The following is a 23,349-nucleotide window of genomic DNA, read 5'->3' on the forward strand; positions in this document are numbered from 1 at the left end:
CTGCGTCTCCCGAATCAAGTGCACTCTTATGAATTATGACTGTTTCAGTAGATACACAAGTTTCATAGATACATTGATAGCGAATCCGTGGTGAGGTCCATGCTGGAGAACAACTCCCATCCCATGTATGAGACCATGACAGCAGTGGTCAGTACTGTCAGTGACCGACTGCTTCACCCCAAGTGTGAGAAGGAGCTATCTGAGGTCCTTCCTCCCAACCAAGGTCAGGCTGTATAATCTACATCAGGCTAAGCGAAGATCACTCCGCACAGAGAACTAAATGATCCTGAGTCTTTCTTTTTCTTCTTAGTTGCTATGACTCCTAGTATCTTCTTTATCTGCTATTCTGAGCTTGTATGTGTTCTTTCTTGTAATATATTACTGTATTATCCATGCTGTTGTAACACACTGAATGTCCGCATGGTGGGACTAGTAAAGGATTATCTCAGGGGCGTAACTACCATAGAGGCAGCGGAGGCAGCTGCCACAGGGTCCGGGCCATTCCTAGTTACGCCACTGGATTATCTTATCATCTTTATCTTCTAATGAGGTTGTTGAGAACTATTAAAACATGGCTGCTTTCTTCTGGGCATTTGTCCTTCGGTTGTGTCTGCTATTGCATCTCAGCTCTGTTGAAGGTAATGGGATTGAGTTGCAGTACCACATGTAAGATTGGGCAAATGCACACCTTATACTGTTGGCTAGCTGCATGGGAAGGGTTAACTTAGTTTCGATTGCCCGTGTAGTGCAAGTAGAGCAGCGCAGGTAGGTTTACGTATTATTATAATTCATATTGTGACATGTTGGTGTTTCATCATGTCTTATGTGCAAATGTCACTTGAAATGGTGCAGGTCACCACGCGGTCAGATGTTCAGGAGTTTTCTGGAAACTGTAGAGCCAGTTCCCCAGCAGTGCATTCGCCACCACAGTGCAAGCATGCTATTCACTACCATGGCTTGTAAACTTTTGAACTAGCAAACAGCTGATCTGCCGGGACCCTGAGAGTCGGACCACCTTGGTTTTTCAACTGATCACCTATCCTAAGAGAAGGACTTCAATTTAAAAGTCTTTGGAAAACGGCTTTTAAGCAAGCTGCAGTCTATCTTGGACGAGTAAGATGGATTCCGCAGAGATTTTAGAGTGAATGTCAATTTAGAAAGAAGTTTGTTGAAAAGTTATTGATGATTAAGTTAGTGACCCTTTTTCTGAAAGATTGCGGGTGACCTCACAAATGTAGTTGCTTATTTTTTATTTAATTTTTTTTGCAAAATGATAAACTGGTCAGGTTGGAAGGCTTCATAAAGACTAACCTAAAAACTAGTCTACATGTGACACTTTTCAAGCTATTGATCCAAAAAGTACAACTTGTCAAAGTAATAGCAGGTTAGAACATATTACAGCTTGTTAAAGTCGATGGGGCAAATTCATTGTTTCCTTTACTCCATATCTTTTACCAATTGTGCACCTCAAGCCCCAATTCGCAACTCGTCCACCTCGTGGGAATGTGAGTGTGCCAGTCAGGCTGCCTTAATAAATTTGGGGATAAGGGTCTGATTGTTCAGGGAGGACGAGGGTCCAAAATCCCACCTAAAGCCTCCTTGTGAATGGAGCACCAGTGCAGTTGTGTGACCAGCGCTCCTTTCATTTCTATGGGACACCTCGATATTACAATTCCGGCAGTCCCTTACCACTCTCTCACACAGGTGGTCCATTCACAGATCACCAGATTGGGGGAGGGGGTGTGTCCTAGATCCTCTGTTTATTTTAACTGCACAACCACAGAGGGGGAGAGTTTGGATGGAGTTGTCTATGAGGCCATACATATAGTAGTTCCATCCCTGACACTACACATTTGGTCCTTTCTTGGATCTTCTGTAAATAGTGATGTGCCTTATATAAGGACATAAGATCTTAAAAAAATAATAATAAGTTAAAATATTTATTGGATACTTATCTAATTTTCCTTATCTACATGAGATTCCTGATCTAGCATAAAGGGAATGTCATTGCTTGAATAGTCTTGAAATGTTTTTCATGCTCGGGGTTCTGCCCGTAACTGAACACTTTGGCACATCGTTTGATTTTGTAACATGGCAGATTTTCAATTTGAACGCCTTGTAAGAATTTTATTATGACTTGGGTCTGAGCAGATATCTTGTAATACTATAAAATGATACAGTGATTCACACCCTGACATTCCTCAGCTTGTTATACTTGCCTTGGGAAGGTTGACTTTTCAGTTCTCTCACAATTTGCATTGTGGCATTATTTGACAACGGATGTGGTGGTGGGGGTGGAGTACATGGAATATATTCTTATCCCCCTTTTGGGATCATTTCATTTTTTTTCTCGAGCAACTGAGCTGCCAAAATCGCCCATGATTTATAGTACTTAATTTTACTTTGTGTGATGTTCATCGACTTCGGATTCATATACTACAACCATCATAGGCTCACCGTAGAGAATATACAGATTATAAAGGTGCCAGTACATATTTTTTAATGCTATTCTTTATATCCACTTCACTGGCTGAGGATACACTTCCACATTAATCAAGCGCACCTACTGCTCGGCCTTGCGCCTGCGCTGAAATTAATGATTGGTGCTCCCGAAAACTAGCATAAAAAGCATGATGATAGCAGACTTAAGCAGCTCGAGAGATACTGACATAAGACAACAAGGGGACAGGGAGAGAAATAGTCAGTGGACAGGCTGAGGTCAGGCCAGGCAGAGTTCTTCAAATCCAGGCAGAGGTTAGGGTAGGCAGCACAGAGCCAATATGTTAACTATTCACATGGTAGAAAGTAAAGAGGGATTTGAGGAAGTCTTCTGTCCCAGATTCCTCTCCACTTTCCAGTAGTCAGTGGACAGGCTGAGGTCAGGGCAGGAAGAGTTCTTCAAATCCAGGCAGAGGTTAGGGCAGGCGGCACAGAGCCAATATGTTAACTATTCACTTGATAGAAAGTAAAGAGGGATTTGAGGAAGTCTTCTGTCTCAGATTCCTCTCCACTTTCCAGTAGTCAGTGTACAGGCTGAGGTCAGGGCAGGAAGAGTTCTTTAAATCCAGGCAGAGGTTAGGGCAGGCGGCACAGAGCCAGTATGTTAGCTATTCACATGGTAGAACGTAAAGAGGGATTTCAGGAAGTCTTCTGTCTCAGATTCCTCTCCACTTTCCAGTAGTCAGTGGACAGGCTGAGGTCAGGGCAGGTAGAATTCTTGAAATCCAGGCAGAGGTTAGGGCAGGCGGCACAGAGCCAGTATGTTAACAGCCATTCACATGGTTGAAACTAAAGAGGGATTTGAGGCAGTCTTCTGTCTCAGATTCCTCTCCACTCTCCAGCCCTTGTGGTTTTTACTCTTTGATTAGGCTTCGAAGAATGGGGCTGATCAGCGGAGCGTCTCATGACTGGGCCAAATCAGCTGCGGCATTTTTGGCAAGTTTCATCAGGACGCTTATTGCCCCAACATACCGCTTCAGTCTCTGCCTCCTATTGAATACAGTTTGAAAGGCAGAACAGAATCCGCACCATATTCCTGTGTGTGAACATGCCCTTATCTGGCGGAACTGGTTGAGTAATTTAACACAAGCAGAGGACAGACATCGGGGACATGCACAAACTTTGGCAATTTCCTTAGCAGGACACTATGAACTGGTCGCCTTATTGCTCAGACACCCACCATGGAATAGTTGTCTTGACCAAACTGGGTGGTCAGTGCATAAAGATCCAGGACGTGCATGATGACCCCTTACGGAGAAGATGGCGATCACTTACTAGTCATAGGATCCTGCAGTGTCAGCAGCACGCCCTCGGGCAGAGGTGGCATACCCTGGCACCACAATGTCATTATGAAGACACGTTGTCATTTAAGGAACTGAACAATTTTTTAAGCAGAATTTTCAAAATAAGTTTCTTAAATTTTGTATTTTTTTTTCCAATTCAATGGAAGTAGTTTCCAATAGATTTGAGCTGCATCGATGAGTGACCAGCAGCCCCTCTCATGTCTGGTCTTTTGGCGTTCGGCTGGTATGTAAAGTATGCCTATCTGCATTTAAATTAGTGGCTCCAAGACAATCAGATTATATAGCACTTACTTTGGTGAGAATATAACTGGAGCGAAATGGAAACTTCATTTTAAGTCTAATATTAGACCCTGCTTTGGAAAATTCCTTTTAAATGATCACAAGCTGAGAATAGCTAAAGAATTTCAACTTTCAGCAAGCAGCATTCACCAAGAATTTTTAACCACTTACGACAGACCATGGGAAAATTGCGTTTATTGGGTGACTCTCATTGTTTACATCAGCTGGAAAGCGATATCTTTGGTCCCGGGCCGGTTTTCTACCAGAGCTATTTTAGCCACATACAGTATATTTTTGTCGGCATTGTGATCAAATTTATTTCAGTTTTCCGGACATGTCGGAAAATTCCAGCTATTTTGGTGGAGTGCCATACATGGCAGGCCTTCTCTGTCGAAACGCTAGTCTTTACTTTCTTGGCATGGTGCTAGGGAAAGACTTTAGACTAGCTTTCGTGTGCAGTATTTACTTGTCACTTGTTAAAGTGGCCATGGATGGCTTTATCAACCATTGAAACGTAAAAAGTTCGGTAGCACATACTCGCTGGTTCAAACCAAACGTTTTTGTACGTTTCGTCTATGGAGTTGAGCACTGCATCATCAGGTTGCACCAATGGCATTATGGAGGGAAGCAGGATCGAAAAGATATCAGACAGAACTTGGATCCAGTGACTAACGCTAGCTTCACACAACCAAAATAACAGAGGCGGACTGCTAAAACTGTGGTCCACATGGAGACCAACAAGACCCATTGACCCATCAATTTTAGGCTGAAACCGGCAGAGGAAAATGTCTTCCATGCAGGACTTTTTACGCTTACAATTTTCCAGTATAATTTCAATAATCTTATCAATTCCTCATGGTTTTCTAGATCTCTGCTTGCTGTGAGGAATTGATTCAGGAGGTATATTGGAAAATTGTACAGCTTTTTATTATACAATCACATTGGTCTGAAAGTGGACAGCCCCTTTAAGCTGTTCTTTCTCCTGCTCCTTATCTTCAGTCTGTTTCTTTACATGATATACTCTCCATATTCAGCCTCACACGTACAACTCTATGTAGCAGGGAGGGACTGAGTAGAATTCTGGTTAATTAATATATTGACTCGTTCTTTGTATTATCAGCCTCTTATCTACAACTTAGCTGTGTTAAAAAATACAAAGGGACATCAGAGCTTCTTTTCTAATCCCTTTCCTCTCTTCATAATATAGAAAGTAACTGCCTGAAAAATTGGAGAACACAACATATCCGCATTTCCTTGATATATTATATTGAAGTTTAGGTTTTTTGGCATTTTTTTTTTCAATACCTCGTCTCATTTAGATTATAAACAGTGTCGTCGTTTTTATTTGGGTTCTTTTTTTTTTTTAAGCAATAGAGAATCATTGAGATTTTAATATGTATTTCTGTTTATCTAGGCAAATCCCACTTGGCAATAGTACAGCGGGTGAACAATGAAGGAGAAGGGGACCCATTCTATGAAGTTCTTGGGATTGTAACCTTGGAAGATGTTATAGAAGAAATCATCAAATCTGAAATTCTAGATGAAACAGATTTATACAGTGAGTCGGGATCTTGTATTTAATTTGTTGACATTTCTTAAAACTAGAAGACATTCTGGACTATGAGACGCACCCATGGTTAAACACATTTTTTAATATCGGAATTTCCCGGGTCACTTCATGCTTCCATAGTGGTCTAGGGTAATGGAGAGGTTTATGTTTGCCTGATTTTCTTGATTTTTGGACATTGGAGTCTATCAGGGTTTTGGAGAGGTCTGTGAGGGTCTGTGTTTATGGATGGGGTGTAGGCCTACATCAGGTTTGCCTTCCTGATAGTCAAGGTTATGCATGGGTTAAAGGAAGTATCCATTTTTAAAAAAAATGATGGGCCAAGTAACAGGATGCTTCAATACAAATCACTTCCTTATATGGATCCTTTTTAAATTTGGCACCATGTATCTGATTTATTTTCAGGTCATTGACCATAGCTGTGACATTTTGTTTGCAAGCTCACTGCCCCTCCCTGTAGGCAGTTCAGCCAGCAAATTAAATGTCACACCAGCACGTGACCTCCTTAAAGTCACATGGGAGTGATTTATTGCCTGGTCAGATTTGCAAAGGAGAGCGATGCTGCATGGACTGTAGAAATGGGACACAAGACTGGACAAGAATTTACACACATGGGAGAGTGGAAAAGGGAGGGGTACAAAGAGTGGGAGCAAGGAGAGGAATCATGGGAAATGTAGTTTGTCTACTGCCAGGGCCCAAACCACACAGTGGATGAAGCTGGAAGCAGAGGGCGCTGTGCCCTGTGCAGTGACCGTGCCAGGTTATTGCAGATCACCTGATCGCCGAGGGTCCGGGGTGTCTGACCCCCACCAATCTGATTGGGATGAATTGGTTGTTGGGATGAAAAGCCTGAAACCCTCCTATCTTAATTTTTTCACCGTACCTATACACCGTGTCTTATCATCCTGAATATCTGTCTGATATTAGATACATTTATTGCTTGGTTAGACAATACAGACTATGGAACGTTGCAGATTTTCCGTGTACGATTACTCTGAATGTAGGATACCTTGTAGGATTTCTTGACCGATTTAACAGATTTTGCATTTTTTGTTTCCTTGCACGATATTAGCCGATAACAGAACAAAAAAGAAAATCACACATCGGGAGAGAAAACAAGATTTCTCCGCTTTTAAGCAAACCGACAACGAGATGAAGGTTAAAATATCACCGCAACTTCTCCTGGCTATGCACCGTTTCTTAGCAACAGGCAAGTTCGGCTTATCACAGCGTGCGATCACTAACAATCTGCGCGCCGGTTTCTGACTCCACGTAGAAAGGATAGAAAGGCTAGTGAGGCTTGGAGTCATTCCCAATGTCTCCTCTGTGCCGACACGTGTTCTCACTTCCTCTGTGCAGTAGTGGCAGGGCACCGGGTCAACGGTTTCCATAATAAAGAAAGGGTTACGGAGTGGATGCTTAATGAAAAAAACAAAGTGCCTTACCTGCAAAAGGAGGGGGCGGGGGTCTTCTTTAATACATGGCCGTATATACAGACCAGTGATAGGGATCTATAAATATTACCTTATAGGTAAGTCCGTCTCTGTCACACCATGTACTTATGTATGTACATAGACTTACAGCACCAATATTCAGAGTTATAAAGGGGTTAAAGCGTCATAAGAACTTATTAACTATCCATGTATCTGAGCCCTAGCAATCACACTGACCTTCCATGACTCTCATCTATAAACTCTGACAGTGCAGTGATATAGGTACTGAAATTAATAGCAGTGATATCTCTGCAACCAGGGAATGCCTGCACTGAATTCAGCAGTATATAAGACCACCAATGTCAGGTGAAATGAAAGGTCCTCTTAGAGGACTTTTCATCAGACTGGGCACAGGCAGTTCCATATATTGCTAGAAAGCCGACAGTGCGCTGAATTCAGCACTCTGTCGGCTTTCCCGATCTGTGCCCCGGGTGAAGACCTATTGGTCCCAGTACCGTAGCTCTTTACAGTCAGAAGGGTGTTCCTGACACTCTATCAAGAACATCCTTCTCCACAGCGGCGCCTATCGTGTGAGCGGGGAGGAACGCCCCCTCCCCTCCTTATAATACTCGTCTATGAACGAGCACTGTGAGCAGAGGGAGGGGGCGTTCCTCCCCGCTTACACTGTACAGTGCGATCGGCGCTGCTGTGGAGAAGGACGTACCTGACAGACTGTCAGGAACGCCCTTCTGACTGTAAAGCGCTACGGTACCGGGATCGATAGCGCTTTACCCGGGGCACAGATCGTGAAAGCCAATAGTGCACTGAACTCAGCGCACTGTCAGCTTTCCAGCAGTATATAGAACTGCCTGTGCCCAATCTGATGAAAGGTCCTCTTTAAGGTGGAAAAAGGCAGAATATGCGACTTAAATGGGGGGTTTTTAAGAACACCCATCATACTTGTCTTTCCCCTGAAATAACTATTTGGAAGCACCTTTCTATCGTATTCTGTTCCTCTGTTGTTCTGTTTGGAAATATGTAAATAAATTGACAACTGTGTTTCTATTTGTGTGTGTTGGGGGTCTCTACATTGTCTGATACTGTCTAGTCAGTGCTGACCCCATTATACTGTGTAGGGACACTACCAACAAGGAGAACGGTAACACCCAGTAGCTAGTCTAATAAGAAATTTCCAGGGGGAATAACTGAGGAACAGTACAGAAGATGCTCCAGAATTGTTGTTTCCTGGTGTCTACAAGTATGTACTAAAACAGGCGTGTCAGGACAGGTGACGGGTCCTTTAACCTCGATATACAGGTCCTCTGATGGATATGTTCTCGAGTATACAGTAACTAATCTTGTATTGTCCTTCCCGCAGAAGTGGATGCCTTTAGCCCATCTCAGATGTCAGAGAAGATTCTCCTGCGGCTCCTTAAACATCCTAATGTCATCCAGGAGCTAAAGTTCGATGATAGGAACAAGAAGTCTCCTGAATACTACCTCTACCAGCGTAATAAGCCGGTGGATTACTTTGTGCTGGTTTTACAGGTCAGACGTGTTGCAATGATCCTTGTTTAGGAACGCTGCGCCTCGGGGGCTTTTTTGTGCTTTATTGTTTTGTCAGGGACAGTTTTGGATGTAGTCGGAGTTGGAAAGAACAGACTGACATCTATAGTCTATTCCTTTCTGCATTTTACATGGTGGCAGGTTTTCTTTAAGTCCTATATGGGTCCAGTAATCTGAGATCTGAGCTGCTGTTTGCGGCGTCCTGTCACTGATAGACTCTATGATAGTTTATTGCGCCCGCTAGATAAAAACGGGGAAGTGGAGGTGGAACATGAACGTGGAACATGATGGAGACTGTTCTGAACTACTTGCAAGAATTTTCAGGGTTTGTTGTGTACATGAAGGATACAAAATGTCTTTTGTATTTCTGCTTTTCTAATTGTCCATATTGTATCTGCAGGGGAAAGTGGAAGTGGAAGCCGGGAAGGAAGGGATGAAATTTGAAGCCGGTGCCTTTTCATACTATGGAGTGATGGCACTCACCGCATCACCAGGTATTCTATTGCCACAACTGGCATTGCTTTTGCCATCAGTGTATATACTTTACTTCAGACACTTACCTATTGATATATACACATCACTTACTTTTTCACAGCCGGGTACTAGGCACGACCGTGTGAAGGTAGCCTAACTTGTATATTAAAACCTTAAAGGAGTTTTTTGGGTTTAGAAAGGACATCAATATCATATCAGTGGGGGTATGACTACTAGCACCCCCACTGATCATTTGTTTCGAGAGGCCATGTAGCTTTGGCAATCACAATTTCTTGGTCACATGGCTAGGCTGCAGCTCAGTCCCATTCAAATGAATGCAGCTAAGCTGCAATACCAAGCCCAACCACTATGTAAAGTGTGGTGCTATACTTGATAAGTGAAGAGGATGCAGCAGTTTTTGAAACGCCACAGTTCCTTCAAATGGCTTAGTTGGGAGACCCCCGCTCCAGTCTGATATTAATGACCTATTCTAAAGATAGGTTATCAAGATCATGGACCCTTTAATGTAGTTTTTTCCCCAACAAGTTTCCTTTAAATCAAGGCATGTATGACAGCAATCCTCCTAAATGAGCTGAACTTCTCAGAAGACTCTATTCTTGACTAAAGCAGTGGAAAGAGCTGCAGGCATACTTCTTGAAGTCATAAAATTCTTAAGGTATAAAAGCAAGTTACACATCATTTCAGGCAGATCATTCACACATCATTTCCCCAGAACAATGCATCGGTTACAGGGCTCCTTTCTATGCCAAGAGACAGAATTGTGCAAATAGTGATGTAGTGCCATCTTGTGGTGAATTTTGAGTAAACATATGTTTGGTGTTTACTCCTGTTAGACATAAATGTAAATTCTCCCAGAAAGTTGCGTAAATGCCCATTTATAGACAGTAGTATTTAAAGGGGTTGTTCAGGAATTACAGATTTTTGCAGGAGGCCAGGGAACGTGAATAAAACAAATAAAAACAACATACTTGCCTGTCACCCGTGTGCCAGGTCTCTGTTCGGTCCAATGGGGCCTGGTATCTTGTTCTGGCGGAAGTCCCTGCCGCACGTGGCATAAATCGCATTCGTCACCTGTGATGTCTTGGTTCCTTAGGCCGCTGATAGGCCTCACCGGTCACATGCGGCAAGGACTTCCATCGGACAGGCTACCGGATAGCAGCCTGGGACAACAGAGCACCCAGGACAAGTGAGTATTTGTTTTTTTTTTTTGTTTTGTTTTTTTATTTTCCCCTTCTTTGGCTTCCTGATAAAAACAAAACTATAATTCCTGACGACTCCTTCAACCATTCGTCTCTCTCACACCTCTCATTTTTGTAAATTTTTCTATATTCATTGTATGATTTGAAGAACAAAATTTTTGCGCAATGTGTTGATTACAATGTGTGCAAACAAAACCAATGTATAATAATAATACTACACCATATATGTATTGTCGGGATCTATTGGAAATGATTATTATTATATAATTTTCCTTCTTCCTTTGCAAAACCTTCTACACCAGTCGCACTGTCATTTACTATACGTTGTGATGTCAGCTATAAAATGGAGTTGTATTCCTGAAATGTTTTGGCCACTGGCAGTCCTTCCTCGTTGCCTTCCATATGCTGACAGAAGGGGGCGCTGGTGTAGACGGTTTCCTTCCTGTGCTCTTGGTATGGTTCCTTATCTCTTCTTTCCTTGATTACAGTTCCCCTGTCCCTGTCTCGTACCTTTGTTGTCAGCAGAGCAGAATCCTTAGCTGGTTCTCCAGGTAAATCATGCATGGATCTCTTCACTTTTTTCTTGCACCAGTTTGTCTGTTCACTCTTTGACAGACTCATGTTGCACATTTTCTTTGGATTCACCATCAAATCTTCTTCTCTTCTCAAAGTAACTGTGTATAAACCTTCTGAACTGTTCTAGATTATGAGATTGTCTTGTAACTGATAAGGGGATTCTCCAGTGTTGTGACCCAAAAGTCCTCAATCAGGACCAGGATAGTCTTGTGTCGGTACACCGGTATGTTATGGGGAATACAGCAGCTCTCCAGGATCACTGTATATGAAGAATGGCCATCACAGCATTAGTCATTGTTCTGAATTTTTGGTACCAAGGATACAAATAATGACTTACCGTCAAGACCAATGTAATGTGTTCCTCCAAGTATAAAATGACTTTTCATAACTGAATAGTCTGGGTGAATGTAAGAAACTTTTAAAGAAATATGTTTCCTTATCCATTTATTAGGCTTAGCATCTTCTTTTCACTTAAGCTGTTTATATAAAATCCATCTCATCTGTAGCTTACACAGTAGTCTATGGAGAGGGGAAGGAGAAGGCTGTAAATTGATTTGCCTCATTCTGTGCAGTTGTAGAATCTTCTCTAAAGACTCCACCACTGCACAGAATGTGGCAAATCAATTTGCAGTCAGCTCCTCCCCCTCCCCTCTCCATAGACTACTGTGTAAGCTATAGATTGAGATGGATTCTATATAAACAGCTTAAGTGAAGACTAGAGTCAGAAGAAAGGCTATTCGTCTCTTACCTTTAGACATGGTCTCCACTGTGCCGTTCCTTAGAAATACCGTTTTTTGCCGGTATGCAAATTAGTTCTCCCGCAGCAATAGGGGCGTCCCCACCGCTGCCAGAGAAGCGTCTCCAAGCGCCACCTCCTTCTTCGTCCGCCGCGTCATCTTCAATGTCTTCTTCCGGGGCAGGCTCATAACTGCTAGCAGAGCAGGCGCACAGACCACGGGAAAATTGCCGCTAACAATACTGTGCAAGCGGCTATTTTCCCGTGACCTGTGCGCCTGCGCAGTCTGCTCTGCCCGAGGCCTAGAAGTTATGAGCCTGCGCCGGAAGAAGACATTGAAGATGACGCTGCAGACGAAGAAGGAGGCGGCGCTTAGAGACACTTCTCTGGCATCGCTGTTTGAGCGCTGGGGCCTGCCCCCATTGCTGCGAGAGAACTCATTTGCATACCGGTAAAAAACGCTATTTCTAAGGAACGGCGCAGCGGAGATCACGTCTAAAGGTAAGAGACGAATAGCCTTTCTAAAGACTATTCCAACCACTTATCCACAAAAAAAATGTTTTAATGGTAGAATCCCTTTAAAAAAGAAAGGCAATAATAACTGAAATATATTTGGAAAATGTAAAATATTTCAAATGTATTTACCAATGATGTCTCCCTGATGTGTCAGAACAACCTGGATAGGCTCAGTTTGCAAATTAACTGATTGTTAAATAGGGCCTTTCGCCTACTCCTCCAAGTCCAGATCTCTGCATCGATTAATAGGCACCTCTGATTCTGGGGAATTTTTCCTAGTCCCCGGCTTTCCTGAGCAATACGTGCTCTTAGTTTTGGTGCCAGATATGCTACTTAGTCTCTACAATGGCAAGTTGGCAGGGGTGTGATTCTGAGCTCTGTCCTCCTGTGATTGGAGCCCTGAGTCCCGCCCTCTTGCCTGCTCCTGCCTGACACCGCCCTCCTGACAGTACAGAGCCTAACAAGTATATCAGGCACCAAAAATAATTGCATTGCTTGATCAGGAACGGTGGGGGGTAGAGGAAGAATTCCTGCTGTACAGAAGGAGCGCCTATTAACAGATTTCAAAGGTGGAGCTGGTGAAAGGTTATCCTTTAGAGGGGTTGCCTGGACATGAGCTACTTATAGCTTATCCTCAGGATGGGCCTTAAATACCTGATCGGTGGGGGCCAAGTGCTGTCTCCCAGATAGATGAGCTGTTTCGGGCATCTGTCAAATACAAAATACAGGACTGGAAGCAAATAGCTCCATCCCCTATATAGCGGCGGGGCGCCACCACTGCAACTCAACGCTAGTTGAAATCTATGGGAACTGCAGTAACGGCACCTGTCTGCTATATAGAAAACGGGGGATTCTGCAGCAATGTACAGCTCATCAGTCCAGGGGCAGTCTCGCAACCCCCCACCAACCACTTATGGCCTATCCTCAGGACAGACTATAAATAACGTAAACCCGGACACCCCCTTTAATGACTGCGCCGCTTACCTAAAACCACATTGCCATGAACAGTCAACAATCACTAAATTTGTAGACCCTGCTGACTAGGGTCTTTTGGTCGCATTGTGCTACATTGGCCTTTGTGGGACCCTGCCCCTAGGAATCCCACACGTTAGGCAGTATGACACAGGTGACATTACTGGTATCTTTCATCTGGTCGTCACATTCCAGGTACTCAGAGTTATTGGCCTCCAGGGATTTTGACAATTTGCCAGATTTTTTTTCCCTAACCTTGCAATAATCTCTCTTTAATTAAAAATGGAGAAATAATCTGCAGTAGGTTTCTTTTCGTTCACATAGACTCGATCAAATATTTCTTCAAAATAATAGAACTAGCAAAATGCCTTTCAAGATTGCTGACCTTCAAAGCGTATACTGATCTGTATGTATATATTTACATGGCCCGGGTAGAAGGAGTTTATCATAGGGGTTGTCTCACAAAGACAACCCCCTTCTCTAAAATGTAATGAAACTTTTGAACATCTTTTGCTTTTCTGGCAACATTTGTGACATAAAGAAATATTGTCATTACTTTATCCACACATTTCTTTCTATGAAATCCTGCGCTGAAATTCACTTTTATTCCATTCTCTCTATTCCTAACTTAGATCTATACAATGTTTCGCAGAGTGTAGGTGGGTAGGATCTTGTGTAATAAAGGGAAGGTGAGGCTGGGGGCATCACTTCAAACAAGTATATTTTAGGAATTTTATAATATAGAACAGTGATTCTGGTGTCATATGAAAGATAAGATTCTCAGCTTTCATATGACACCAAGATCACTTTATTTTCTTCTAGTGATTACATCTTAGGATTGGGAGCTGCATATAATATGTCAAACCAAACTGTCTGTCTGAAAATACTACACTTATGCTATCTTGGTGTCATATGAATACAGAGAATCTTATCTTTCATAGGGCTCCAGGATCGGTGTTCTATGTTATAGAATACCCAAGATATATCAGTTTGAATTGTTCGCCCCCAGCCTGTATTATACAACAGCTGAGCCCATCTCCCTTACTAACATTAGGAGCAATGTACAGATTTTAGGTAGCAATAAACATATGATATGTAGGCGTCCCGAGGCCACCACTCTGGCCAGTTTTCTGTGACTTAGGAGCCACAAAGTGACTTTTTTGTTAGCAATTACCTGCTACTTTGTCTCTATGTCGTATCCTCCAGCCTTGTCCTAACCTCTTCTATACCCTTCCTACTATCTTTCTAATATTCTCTGCCTGCTGTGAACCTAATGGAGTCTTGGCTGGAATGAGAACTATTTGCACAGCTTGCATGACTATGACTATGACATGCCGTGCAATTGTACTTTAGTTCCCTAAGGGTCAGCTATTCTTTTTCTTTTTGGATTGTTACAGTATTCATTGTCACTCATCTGGTCCTAGTTTAGCTCACAGTGTTCCTCCCCTGGTTTTGCTTACGCGACCCATATGAAGCCCTGTAAACATGTGAACATATGTTAGCTCAGCACATTCTAGAGTCGAACATAACAGACATGTTGCTCCATGTCATTTGGTGCAAATTTAAAAAAAAAAAATATCCAGAATTTATTTATTTGAAAGCAGACACTCACTTTTCAACTTTATATCTCAAACTATCAGTACGGTATTTATATATATATTACTCATGAAGTGCAGACCGTTCCAGTGCACTAGCATATACATTATAAGAAGGTGAGAGGAAAAGTGCTGGAGTCCCACTATATCAGCCCCAGGTTCCTGACCTATGTGTGGTCCAGTGCGGGTCTGGAATAGGTCTCAGCCCCAGGTGTGGGTCCTGAGGCTTGTTACTGGGAGCCTGCACTTCAGGGCAGATCCAGGGAGTGAGGAGGCAGCTGGGTCTGTCCTGTAACCCTGAGGCCAGTGAGACCAAATTGTGCTTGTGTTTTTTGTGTGTCTGGTAGTAAGCCACATGTATAGTTAGGTTATTACTTCTGTCTAGTCGTTCGGACGAGCAGGAATTTGTTTTATTTTTGCCTGAAGTTATTGCCTGTATTTTGTTTTTGCTCATTTGTGCCTGAAGTGAAGGTTTATTCATTTTCCTGTTTTTTTTTTCTGTTTGCTGCATCTTTTGTGTTCCTGTCGTGACTGTTTTGGTCTGAACCACTGCTTCTACCGTGCTACCTTCCCCATAGCATCTACAATGTCTACTCTAAATCCATCTAATATGCACTGTATACGGTGCTGAAACATGTTACATGCTGTAGCCTAAGGGCCCCTTCACACTGAGTATACACTCACTGATTCTGAACGTGTAACACGTTCTGATACGCGCATATCACATTGAAAGCAATAGAGAAAAAAGCAGCGCATTCATTTCTATTGGGAGCGCACGTATGCCGGCTCCCATAGAAAGCAATGGGATCTGTTTTAGCGCCGCTGATACGGAACCTGTTACACGTTCAGAATCAGCGAGTGTATACTCCGTGTGAAGGGGCTCTAATACGTCACATTGTTCAGTGTCAGACATAATGTGCGGCATTCACTGGAATCCTAGATGGTGTCCCAGCAAAGGACCGAACATCAGCCATTATAATATCACCTATCTGTGGTTACGTAATGGTGTAATCCTATAGGCATCAGCCGATTGTCACACAGTAGGAACATACAAGGAGCTTTATTTTGGGCCAAGTAAATGGAAGTTATGCTTTATGGGGTCACAGTACACTAAAGCGTCATTATAATCTATTATTGTGTGGAGGGTATTAAACCGCACGGAGCCATTGGGGTGCATTATACTCTGGAGGGGGGGTGTTGTACATTGTGGAGTAGTCCTGTGTCAAATATGGAGGTATTCAGCATAGGGAACCTTTCTTTTTACCGCATAAGATAGCGTATCATGATGTAATATCTTGTCCAGATTTGTTGACAGTAAGCAGGGACTGTGGCATTTATAGAGAGGGCAAATTTTGATTAGGGGGCCCCCTAGAACTAATTTTGCTTGGGGCCCAAAAATGCCAAATCTGCCCCTGTTTGAGATGATCTTGTCGAGGGATCCTTTTAATACGTAAGCACAGTACATCTAAGAGTATGTTCACAAAGAGTTTTTTGCAGGCTGATTTTAAGTTGAATCCCCCTGGAAAACACTTCCCAAAAAAAAAAAAGTTCTCTCTTATCTTCAGATGGATTCCACCTTGAAAAACCCATTGAGATCAGTGGAAGACGGAATAAGCGTGACACAAGCATTTCTTTCTTTAAGTGAAGTTTTCAGATCCATAAAAGTGTCCAAAAAAGTTTCCTAATTCCTGAAGATTTTTTTACATTGCCAAATATTTAGTAATGTCTTTGAAGCAATTAATATGTAAAATCTCCTTCTCTTTACTCTCTGCTAGCGGAGAACAAGTCACCGCCTCGTCCGTGTGGCCTGAATCATTCGGACTCTCTAAATAGAAGTGATCGAATTGACGCCGTCACACCGACGCTGGGGAGCAGTAACAACCAGCTCAATTCTTCGTTTTTGCAAGTATATATTCCCGATTATTCTGTGCGAGCCATAACAGACATGCAGTTTGTCAAGGTAATATTATTTATATCATCAGAATATTCCGATATACTTTTCTTATGTATGGTCGCTGCATGCTAACACACAAGTCAGTGATACTAGGATTCCAGATAGGAAAACCAAGCAAATGGGTCTGAAGCATGAAAATATATATAAAGAATGGCCAGGGAAATGGATGATAGGGAAACGAAATGCGGAAATCATTGCCAACACAGGAGTGCGGTGATATAGACCATAAGATAGGGGAATTGAAAAGGGAAAATAGTAGGAGAATACATAGCGGTGTAGTATGGTGGAAGGATTGATCAAATATAGGTATAGTTGGATAGAAGGACGTTGGGTAAAGCTGGTGAGTGAGCTTTGAATAAGGGAAAATAGTGTTTACAAGGTCTAGTAGTATAATGGGTAGAGGATCTGCAAGATGGGGAAATGGTTGACAGACTACTGGTCAAAGAATGGGATGAGGGACTACTAGATGGGTGAATGGGTAGAGGGACTACTAGATGGGTGAATGGGTAGAGGGACTACTGGGCGAGAAACTGAGTATGGATAGAGGAATGAGCGCCTGCGGAGAATGGGGATGAATGGCTGCAGGTAATGGGTAGGGGGACAAGCAGCTGCAGGGAATGGGCATGGGGACGAGCGGCTTCACAGAATGGGCATGGGGGACAAGCTGCTGCGGGGAATGGGCAGGGGGACTAGAGGCTAGAAGGTATGGGTAGAGGAATGAGCATCAGCGGGGAATGGGCAGGCGGACAAGCGGCTGCAGGGAATGGACATGAGGGATGAGTGGCTGCAGGGCATGGCCAGGGGCACAACTGGTTGCAGGAAATAGGCAGAGCGATGGGTGGCTGCAGAGAGTAGACAGAAAAATGAGTATGTGCGGGAATGGGGAGGGGGACTAGAGGCTATAGGGTATGGATAGAGGGACAAGTGGCTTCGGGGAATAGGCATGGGGGACGAGCGGCTGTGGGGAAAGGGCGGGGGTCAAACGGCTGCGGGAATGCCCAAGGGGTGACTTCCAGGATATGGGCAGAGAAACAAGTGTCTGCAGGGAATGGCGTTATGTCCACGAGACAAGAACGTGGTTGAGCTTTGATTAGAAATTATCTGGCTGAAAATCTAGCTTAACAAAATTTGTTTGTACATTTTATTTTATTTTTTCAAATTGTTTTAATCTGATTGAATCTTATCTTAGTCGTTCCTTTTCCTGATCCTTATTTCTTGTCTTTCGTTTTGTTTTTTTGACCTCCGCAACAGATTACAAGACAGCAGTACCAAAATGCCCTAATGGCTTCCCGAATGGACAAAACCCCACAATCCTCAGACAGTGAAAACACTAAAATTGAAATGACTCTAACAGAGCTACATGACGGCTTAGCCGACGAAACAGCGAATCTGCTAAACGAACAGAACTGTGTATCACACAACAAGTCCAATCACAGTATGCACAATGAAGGGCCCATCTGAGCCAATGTCATGCAGCTTGCTAACGTTCAGGACTATCTTCACTCCATACTCCAGCTTCATTCCTGGATTCCTGTCTCTGCGACCGAAAACTCATTGAGTTACGTGCACCTGCCACGTATCACCCAGCATCCTGAGACCAAAGATTCTGAGCCCAGCTGTGGCAGGACCTGAAGAGCTCACCATTAAAGCATGGGAGACACGCTTTTTAGGAGAGAACACATAATAAGATAGGGACTGATACATGAGACCAAAAATGATCATCCTCAAACTCAAAAATTTGGAAAGAAATCTATTTTTCGTCTCAGCCCATTTCTTAAAATTAACTCCAGTTTTATTGCAGTTTTTGTCTTGTCTATGTAGTACCATTCTAAATCTATGGCCCTCGAACACTGGTCATAGGAGTCCTGAGTGGTCTGCTGATGGGTTTGGAAGCAGTTGCCGACTCTGACGTTATGATGGGACGATTGTGAAAGTGACGCAAATTTTACAAGATGAGCTAGCTGAACAAATATATACATTAAAGTACTTAAAAGTAATATATTTTTAGATAATATAATGATTTTTTTTCTATTTAATTAGGCAGCATTTGCCACGTCTAAGAAACCGAGGTCCCGGATGTATAGTGGAATATGTGTCCTAATATAGTCCATCCAATATGGCCCTGAAAATGGTGCTGACGTAAAACGAGAATTTTAACCTAAAGTGTTGGGTTATCCGTAGAAAAGTAAATTGTAAACTTTTTCCAACAGAGCCATCTTGTCCTATATGCCACAAGGTGACCAGATTTGCAACCAATAAGGTGCCGTGGTAAACTCGCCAAACAATACTCAAAAAAAAAATCCTATAAGGCTAATATTTCTGCTAAATTCTTCCAATAAGGTACTATATATAGCCAGTAGAGATGAGCGAACACTGTTCGGATCAGCCGTTCCGAACTGCACGCTCCCATAGAAATGAATGGAAGCAGCTGGCACGTACACTGTGCCGGCGGCCGGTCGCTTAACCCCCCCGCGTGCCGGCTACGCCCATTCATTTCTATGGGAGCGTGCTGTTCCGAACAGTGTTCGCTCATCTCTAATAGCCAGTAATTCCTAAGTATACGGAAACGCTGACTACTTAGGAATCCGTGACAACATTGCGGCATAGGCAGTGATCCGCTTTCTCATCAATAATGGTTTAGTCCATAAAAGAAAATTCGCAGTAACGTTGTTTATGTAAAAGGAATTGAAGACAGTTGTCTCCATTATATTTCAAGGGTTATTTCAAGGGATATTCTCTTCTGTCACGTCAGTCGGTGCCCATGTCTGTTAAACCTTTTCATTTCACTTTAAGGTAGCCATACCCATAAGGCCCGGTTCACATTTGCGCTCGGGCCATTCCGTTTCCCTATCCACATGAAATACGCGGAGAGAAATGTCCTGCAAGTAGCACTTTTCTTTCTGCTTTTTTATGTGGCAACCACACGGACCCCATAGTCTATGGGTTCCATGGGTTTTCTTAGGTAACCACTTTTTTATACGGATGTTTTTAGCAAATTTGGCCTAGATGAGTGTGCACATATATGATGGAGGAACACCACTCATGGCCAACTTATGCTGGCTACCAATGATCTTATTGAAGAGGTGGACCCTTCAGAAAAACAGAAAACACTAAGGGTCCATGTGCACAACCAAGTGCGCAGCCAAGTCAGGGGCTAAGTTTATCACGAGATGCAGTCGGATGACACTTGGAATGACAACTGAGAGTCATCCAAGTGCACTCTTGTCTATGGGGCTTCCAGATCCATTCTGTTCTAATAACATGGAACGGAATGGATATGGAAGCCCCATAGACATGAATGTACTCTGATGTTATCCGACTACATTCTGTGATAATCTCTGCCCCCAATTTGGATGGACACTTGGTCATAAGGCTCTCTTGGCATTGGTATTAGATACCAACTGATTGACTTGACAGCAGCTCTTATTCTTGTAATAACCCTTTAAGTTATACTCTAATATCTAAAGGATTATCATCTTCATAAATCACTCCCGAGATGGGAATAATTGCTCCCCGTCCCAATCCCGGCAGTGCTGCCCTACGCTGTTCCCATAAGATACATAGAGGGAAATTGGAGTTACAGAAACAGAGCAGCAGAGCTGAGCCACACTGTTTCCCTAGCCTTGTAGTCCCATTAGTCCCATGATTGGAGTCAGGACAGGGAGCAGCTAATCCCACCTTGGTAGTGATATGCGGAGAAGGAAATAACCCTTTAAGTCCCTTTTATAATGTGGTGTCTACAGTATGTAATGCTAGACTATAGACTCCAAATCATGGAATGTTTTTCTCACGTCATTGTGTACGTGCACCCAAGAATTATTGTATTGCACTATTCAACACGTTGGGGTTAATAGGTTACCTGAAATGTTTACCGCCTTAGTCCTCGTATGTGAATGTTAAATCTTCTTGACCCTTTAACATGGTACAGACAGAATGGGTACTGTTGCCTCTGGCACCCACTCATGGTGAATATACATCGGTGGCATCTGAATGGTTAAAAGTGTTATCAGGGGTTAAAAAAAATATGGCAAAGGCAGACCATTGTAAAAAAAAAACATAAAAAATGTTGAATCTGTTGCAATCTTGTAATCCTGCCTGCAGTGATGCCATGTTGATGGCTTACGACAATGGCAGTAACACTTTGCCTTTGCCCTATTTTTTGGGTGGACAACCCCTTTAAGAACGGCTCTTACCATTGTATACTATTGTTTAGACCATTGTATCTTTCCAAACCATTGTAACGTTTGAAGTATTGGAATTGTCAAAATATTGGCTTCCTGTGTCTCCACTTTTTGAGGTATTCCTGCACTCCCTGGGGTCATACGTAATTGCAGAAGCATATCGGGTTCAGTCATATTGCAGTCTTAAAGTATTGCTGTATATTTTTGCAACGTGTACCAAAAATATTTCCATTGGACGCATCTCCTGCATACCATGGGGGCAGCCATTTGTGGACAGAATCGCCATCCTATAGCCTTCCATACCTGTGACATAACACTTGGCCACAATTGGGTTTTAACACCCCTGATCCCACCCATGAAATTGCCTATTCAGCTTTACCTAATAGTTCACAAAGCACCGGTGCCCCGCCGATATATATACCCGCTGTAAACCGATGAACTCCATCCTATCTGCAATATGGCTGCCCCTATCCTCGGCAGCACTTTTTTATGCTGCACCTTAATGTTATGGTATTGGCTGTTAATATATATAGAAAAAAAAATTTATGCAACAACACCCCCCCTCCCGTGCTTGATGCCCTGCATGAATCCACATTTTTTTTTTAAAAAAAAGAAATTATAAAAAAAAAAACTTAAAAAAATTAGAATTATAAAATTATATTTTTAGAATTTACCAAATTAAAAAGCAAAACCAATGCAAGATTTTTAGATTATGGATATAAGCAAGTCCCATAGATTTTTATGACTGTGATATGGTATCTACTCATTTTTGCCTCATAAAAAAAAATGACACTAAAATGCTTACTATGTACAAAAAGATGCTAATCGTTGTAGATCTGCTGTGTATTTTCTTCCTAGATGCCATTGACTTGTGTTCTATCAGAGAAGCAATGCTGCTATGTAAGAGGTAAAGCCAAGCTGTGTGCCTAGAGAGTTATTTTTCTATACCCTCTTGTACTTGTCATTGAGCGGACCACCTTAGGGTCAGTGCACATGGAGTTTTTTTGGCGCTGATTTTGAGGCTGAATCCGCCTCAAAATCAGCCTCCAAAAAAAAGCCTCTCAATAGAACCGTATTGGGAGGCTTTTTTGGAGGCGGATTCAGCGTCAAAATCAGCACCAAAAAACTCCGTCTGCACTGACCCTTACCATCTAAGTCATGTTTCCACTAGACCATCGCTGATCGGATCGGTCAGTATTTTCACTGATCGTTTTTTATGTATGGTCGACGTTTCTTGGTTAACCCACAGTATAAATATATATAAGATATCTTGTACTGATCCTGTGTTTTACTCAATTTACAAATTTACTTTTTTTTTTTTTACAATTTTTGTTGCTACTTTTTCTATTTTTGTCAAAGTAGGTGGGTCATATAAGAGTCCAATCATATTCACAGTAGAGAATCTGGGCCAGAGTTTTTTTGTTTTGGGGCTTATGGTGCTTTTTTTTTCCCCCTCCAAATATGAGGAATATATGAAGAAGGATATACAATCTGTATAAGGCTAAAAATATAGTTATACCCAGGCCTTTAATGCTTGCAAGTTCAAGCCCCGTAGGGAGGCTTAAAAATTATCTAAAACTTTATTTTAAAAAAATATATATATATTTAAAATTATACCATCCCCGTATTACTAAACTATACGTGAATATAAATAAATAAAAATAAATGTAAAAACATGAGATGTCACAAAATGCCCCCAACTTACAAAAAAAAAACTATTATCTGAGAGTCGTGGGGAAGCTCCAAAACTTTTTTTTTTTAAACATATAAAAATTTAAATCATCCCCCTTTTACTAAAATCCAAATGAACATAAGTAAAAATGTGAAAAAAATAAATAAATAAAAAAATGAAAATTTGATCTGCTATTGTGGAAATCAAATAATATACTCATTACCTTTTTTTTTTTTTTTTTTTTTTTTTTTAATCCCTTTTCACCTACCAAAAAAAAAATCTTATTCTAAATTTTATACGTTCCCCAAAATGGTATCAATAAAAACAACATCTACACCTACTACAACTCTATTAAAAAATTTTTTAAAAAACCTAACCGTTCTGTATAAGGAAAGTTACAAAAAGTTACGGGTAATGGAGAGAAAAAAAAAATTTTGTTTCAAAGTTTCTATTTCTTTATTGTACCGTATTTTCTGGACTATAAGGCGCACAACGATCCTACGATTTCCTCAGAAGTGCGCCTTATAGTCCGGTGCGCCTTATATATGGATGGAAGCGGCGGCACGTGAGGAGTTAAGTGGCGGCCGCCGGCAAAGTCTGCGTGCCGCTTCCATACATTGCAATGGGAGTGTGCTATTCGAATAGTATTCGCTCATCTCTAACTTCAATTGTAAGAAATGAATAGAAGCGATTGGCACACGGGGGGTTAAGCGGCCGCTGGCAAAGTCTGCCTGCCGCCGCTTTCAATCACATATAAGGCTCACTGGACAGCGCTGCGCCTTATAGTCCGGTGCGCCTTATATAT

The 23,349-nt window shown here is 42.2% G+C and overlaps 1 protein-coding gene across 1 annotated transcript in view; it reads left to right on the forward strand.

Annotated features, from left to right (window-relative positions):
• The window catches only part of CNNM2 (cyclin and CBS domain divalent metal cation transport mediator 2), a 64,349-nt gene extending 45,723 nt beyond the window's left edge, over positions 1-18,626 (forward strand). Inside the window, exons 2-8 of the mRNA XM_075257587.1 lie at positions 5,497-5,640; positions 6,722-6,880; positions 8,464-8,630; positions 9,049-9,142; positions 10,831-10,893; positions 16,513-16,697; positions 17,943-18,626. Of these exons, the coding sequence (XP_075113688.1) occupies positions 5,497-5,640; positions 6,722-6,880; positions 8,464-8,630; positions 9,049-9,142; positions 10,831-10,893; positions 16,513-16,697; positions 17,943-18,152 (1,022 nt within the window). The 3' untranslated portion in view covers positions 18,153-18,626. The remainder of the gene's footprint in view (positions 1-5,496; positions 5,641-6,721; positions 6,881-8,463; positions 8,631-9,048; positions 9,143-10,830; positions 10,894-16,512; positions 16,698-17,942) is intronic.
• Positions 18,627-23,349: the final 4,723 nt, after the last annotated feature.

The sequence above is a fragment of the Leptodactylus fuscus genome, chromosome 10, assembly GCF_031893055.1.
Source record: "Leptodactylus fuscus isolate aLepFus1 chromosome 10, aLepFus1.hap2, whole genome shotgun sequence".
Classification (NCBI taxonomy): Eukaryota; Metazoa; Chordata; class Amphibia; order Anura; family Leptodactylidae; genus Leptodactylus; species Leptodactylus fuscus.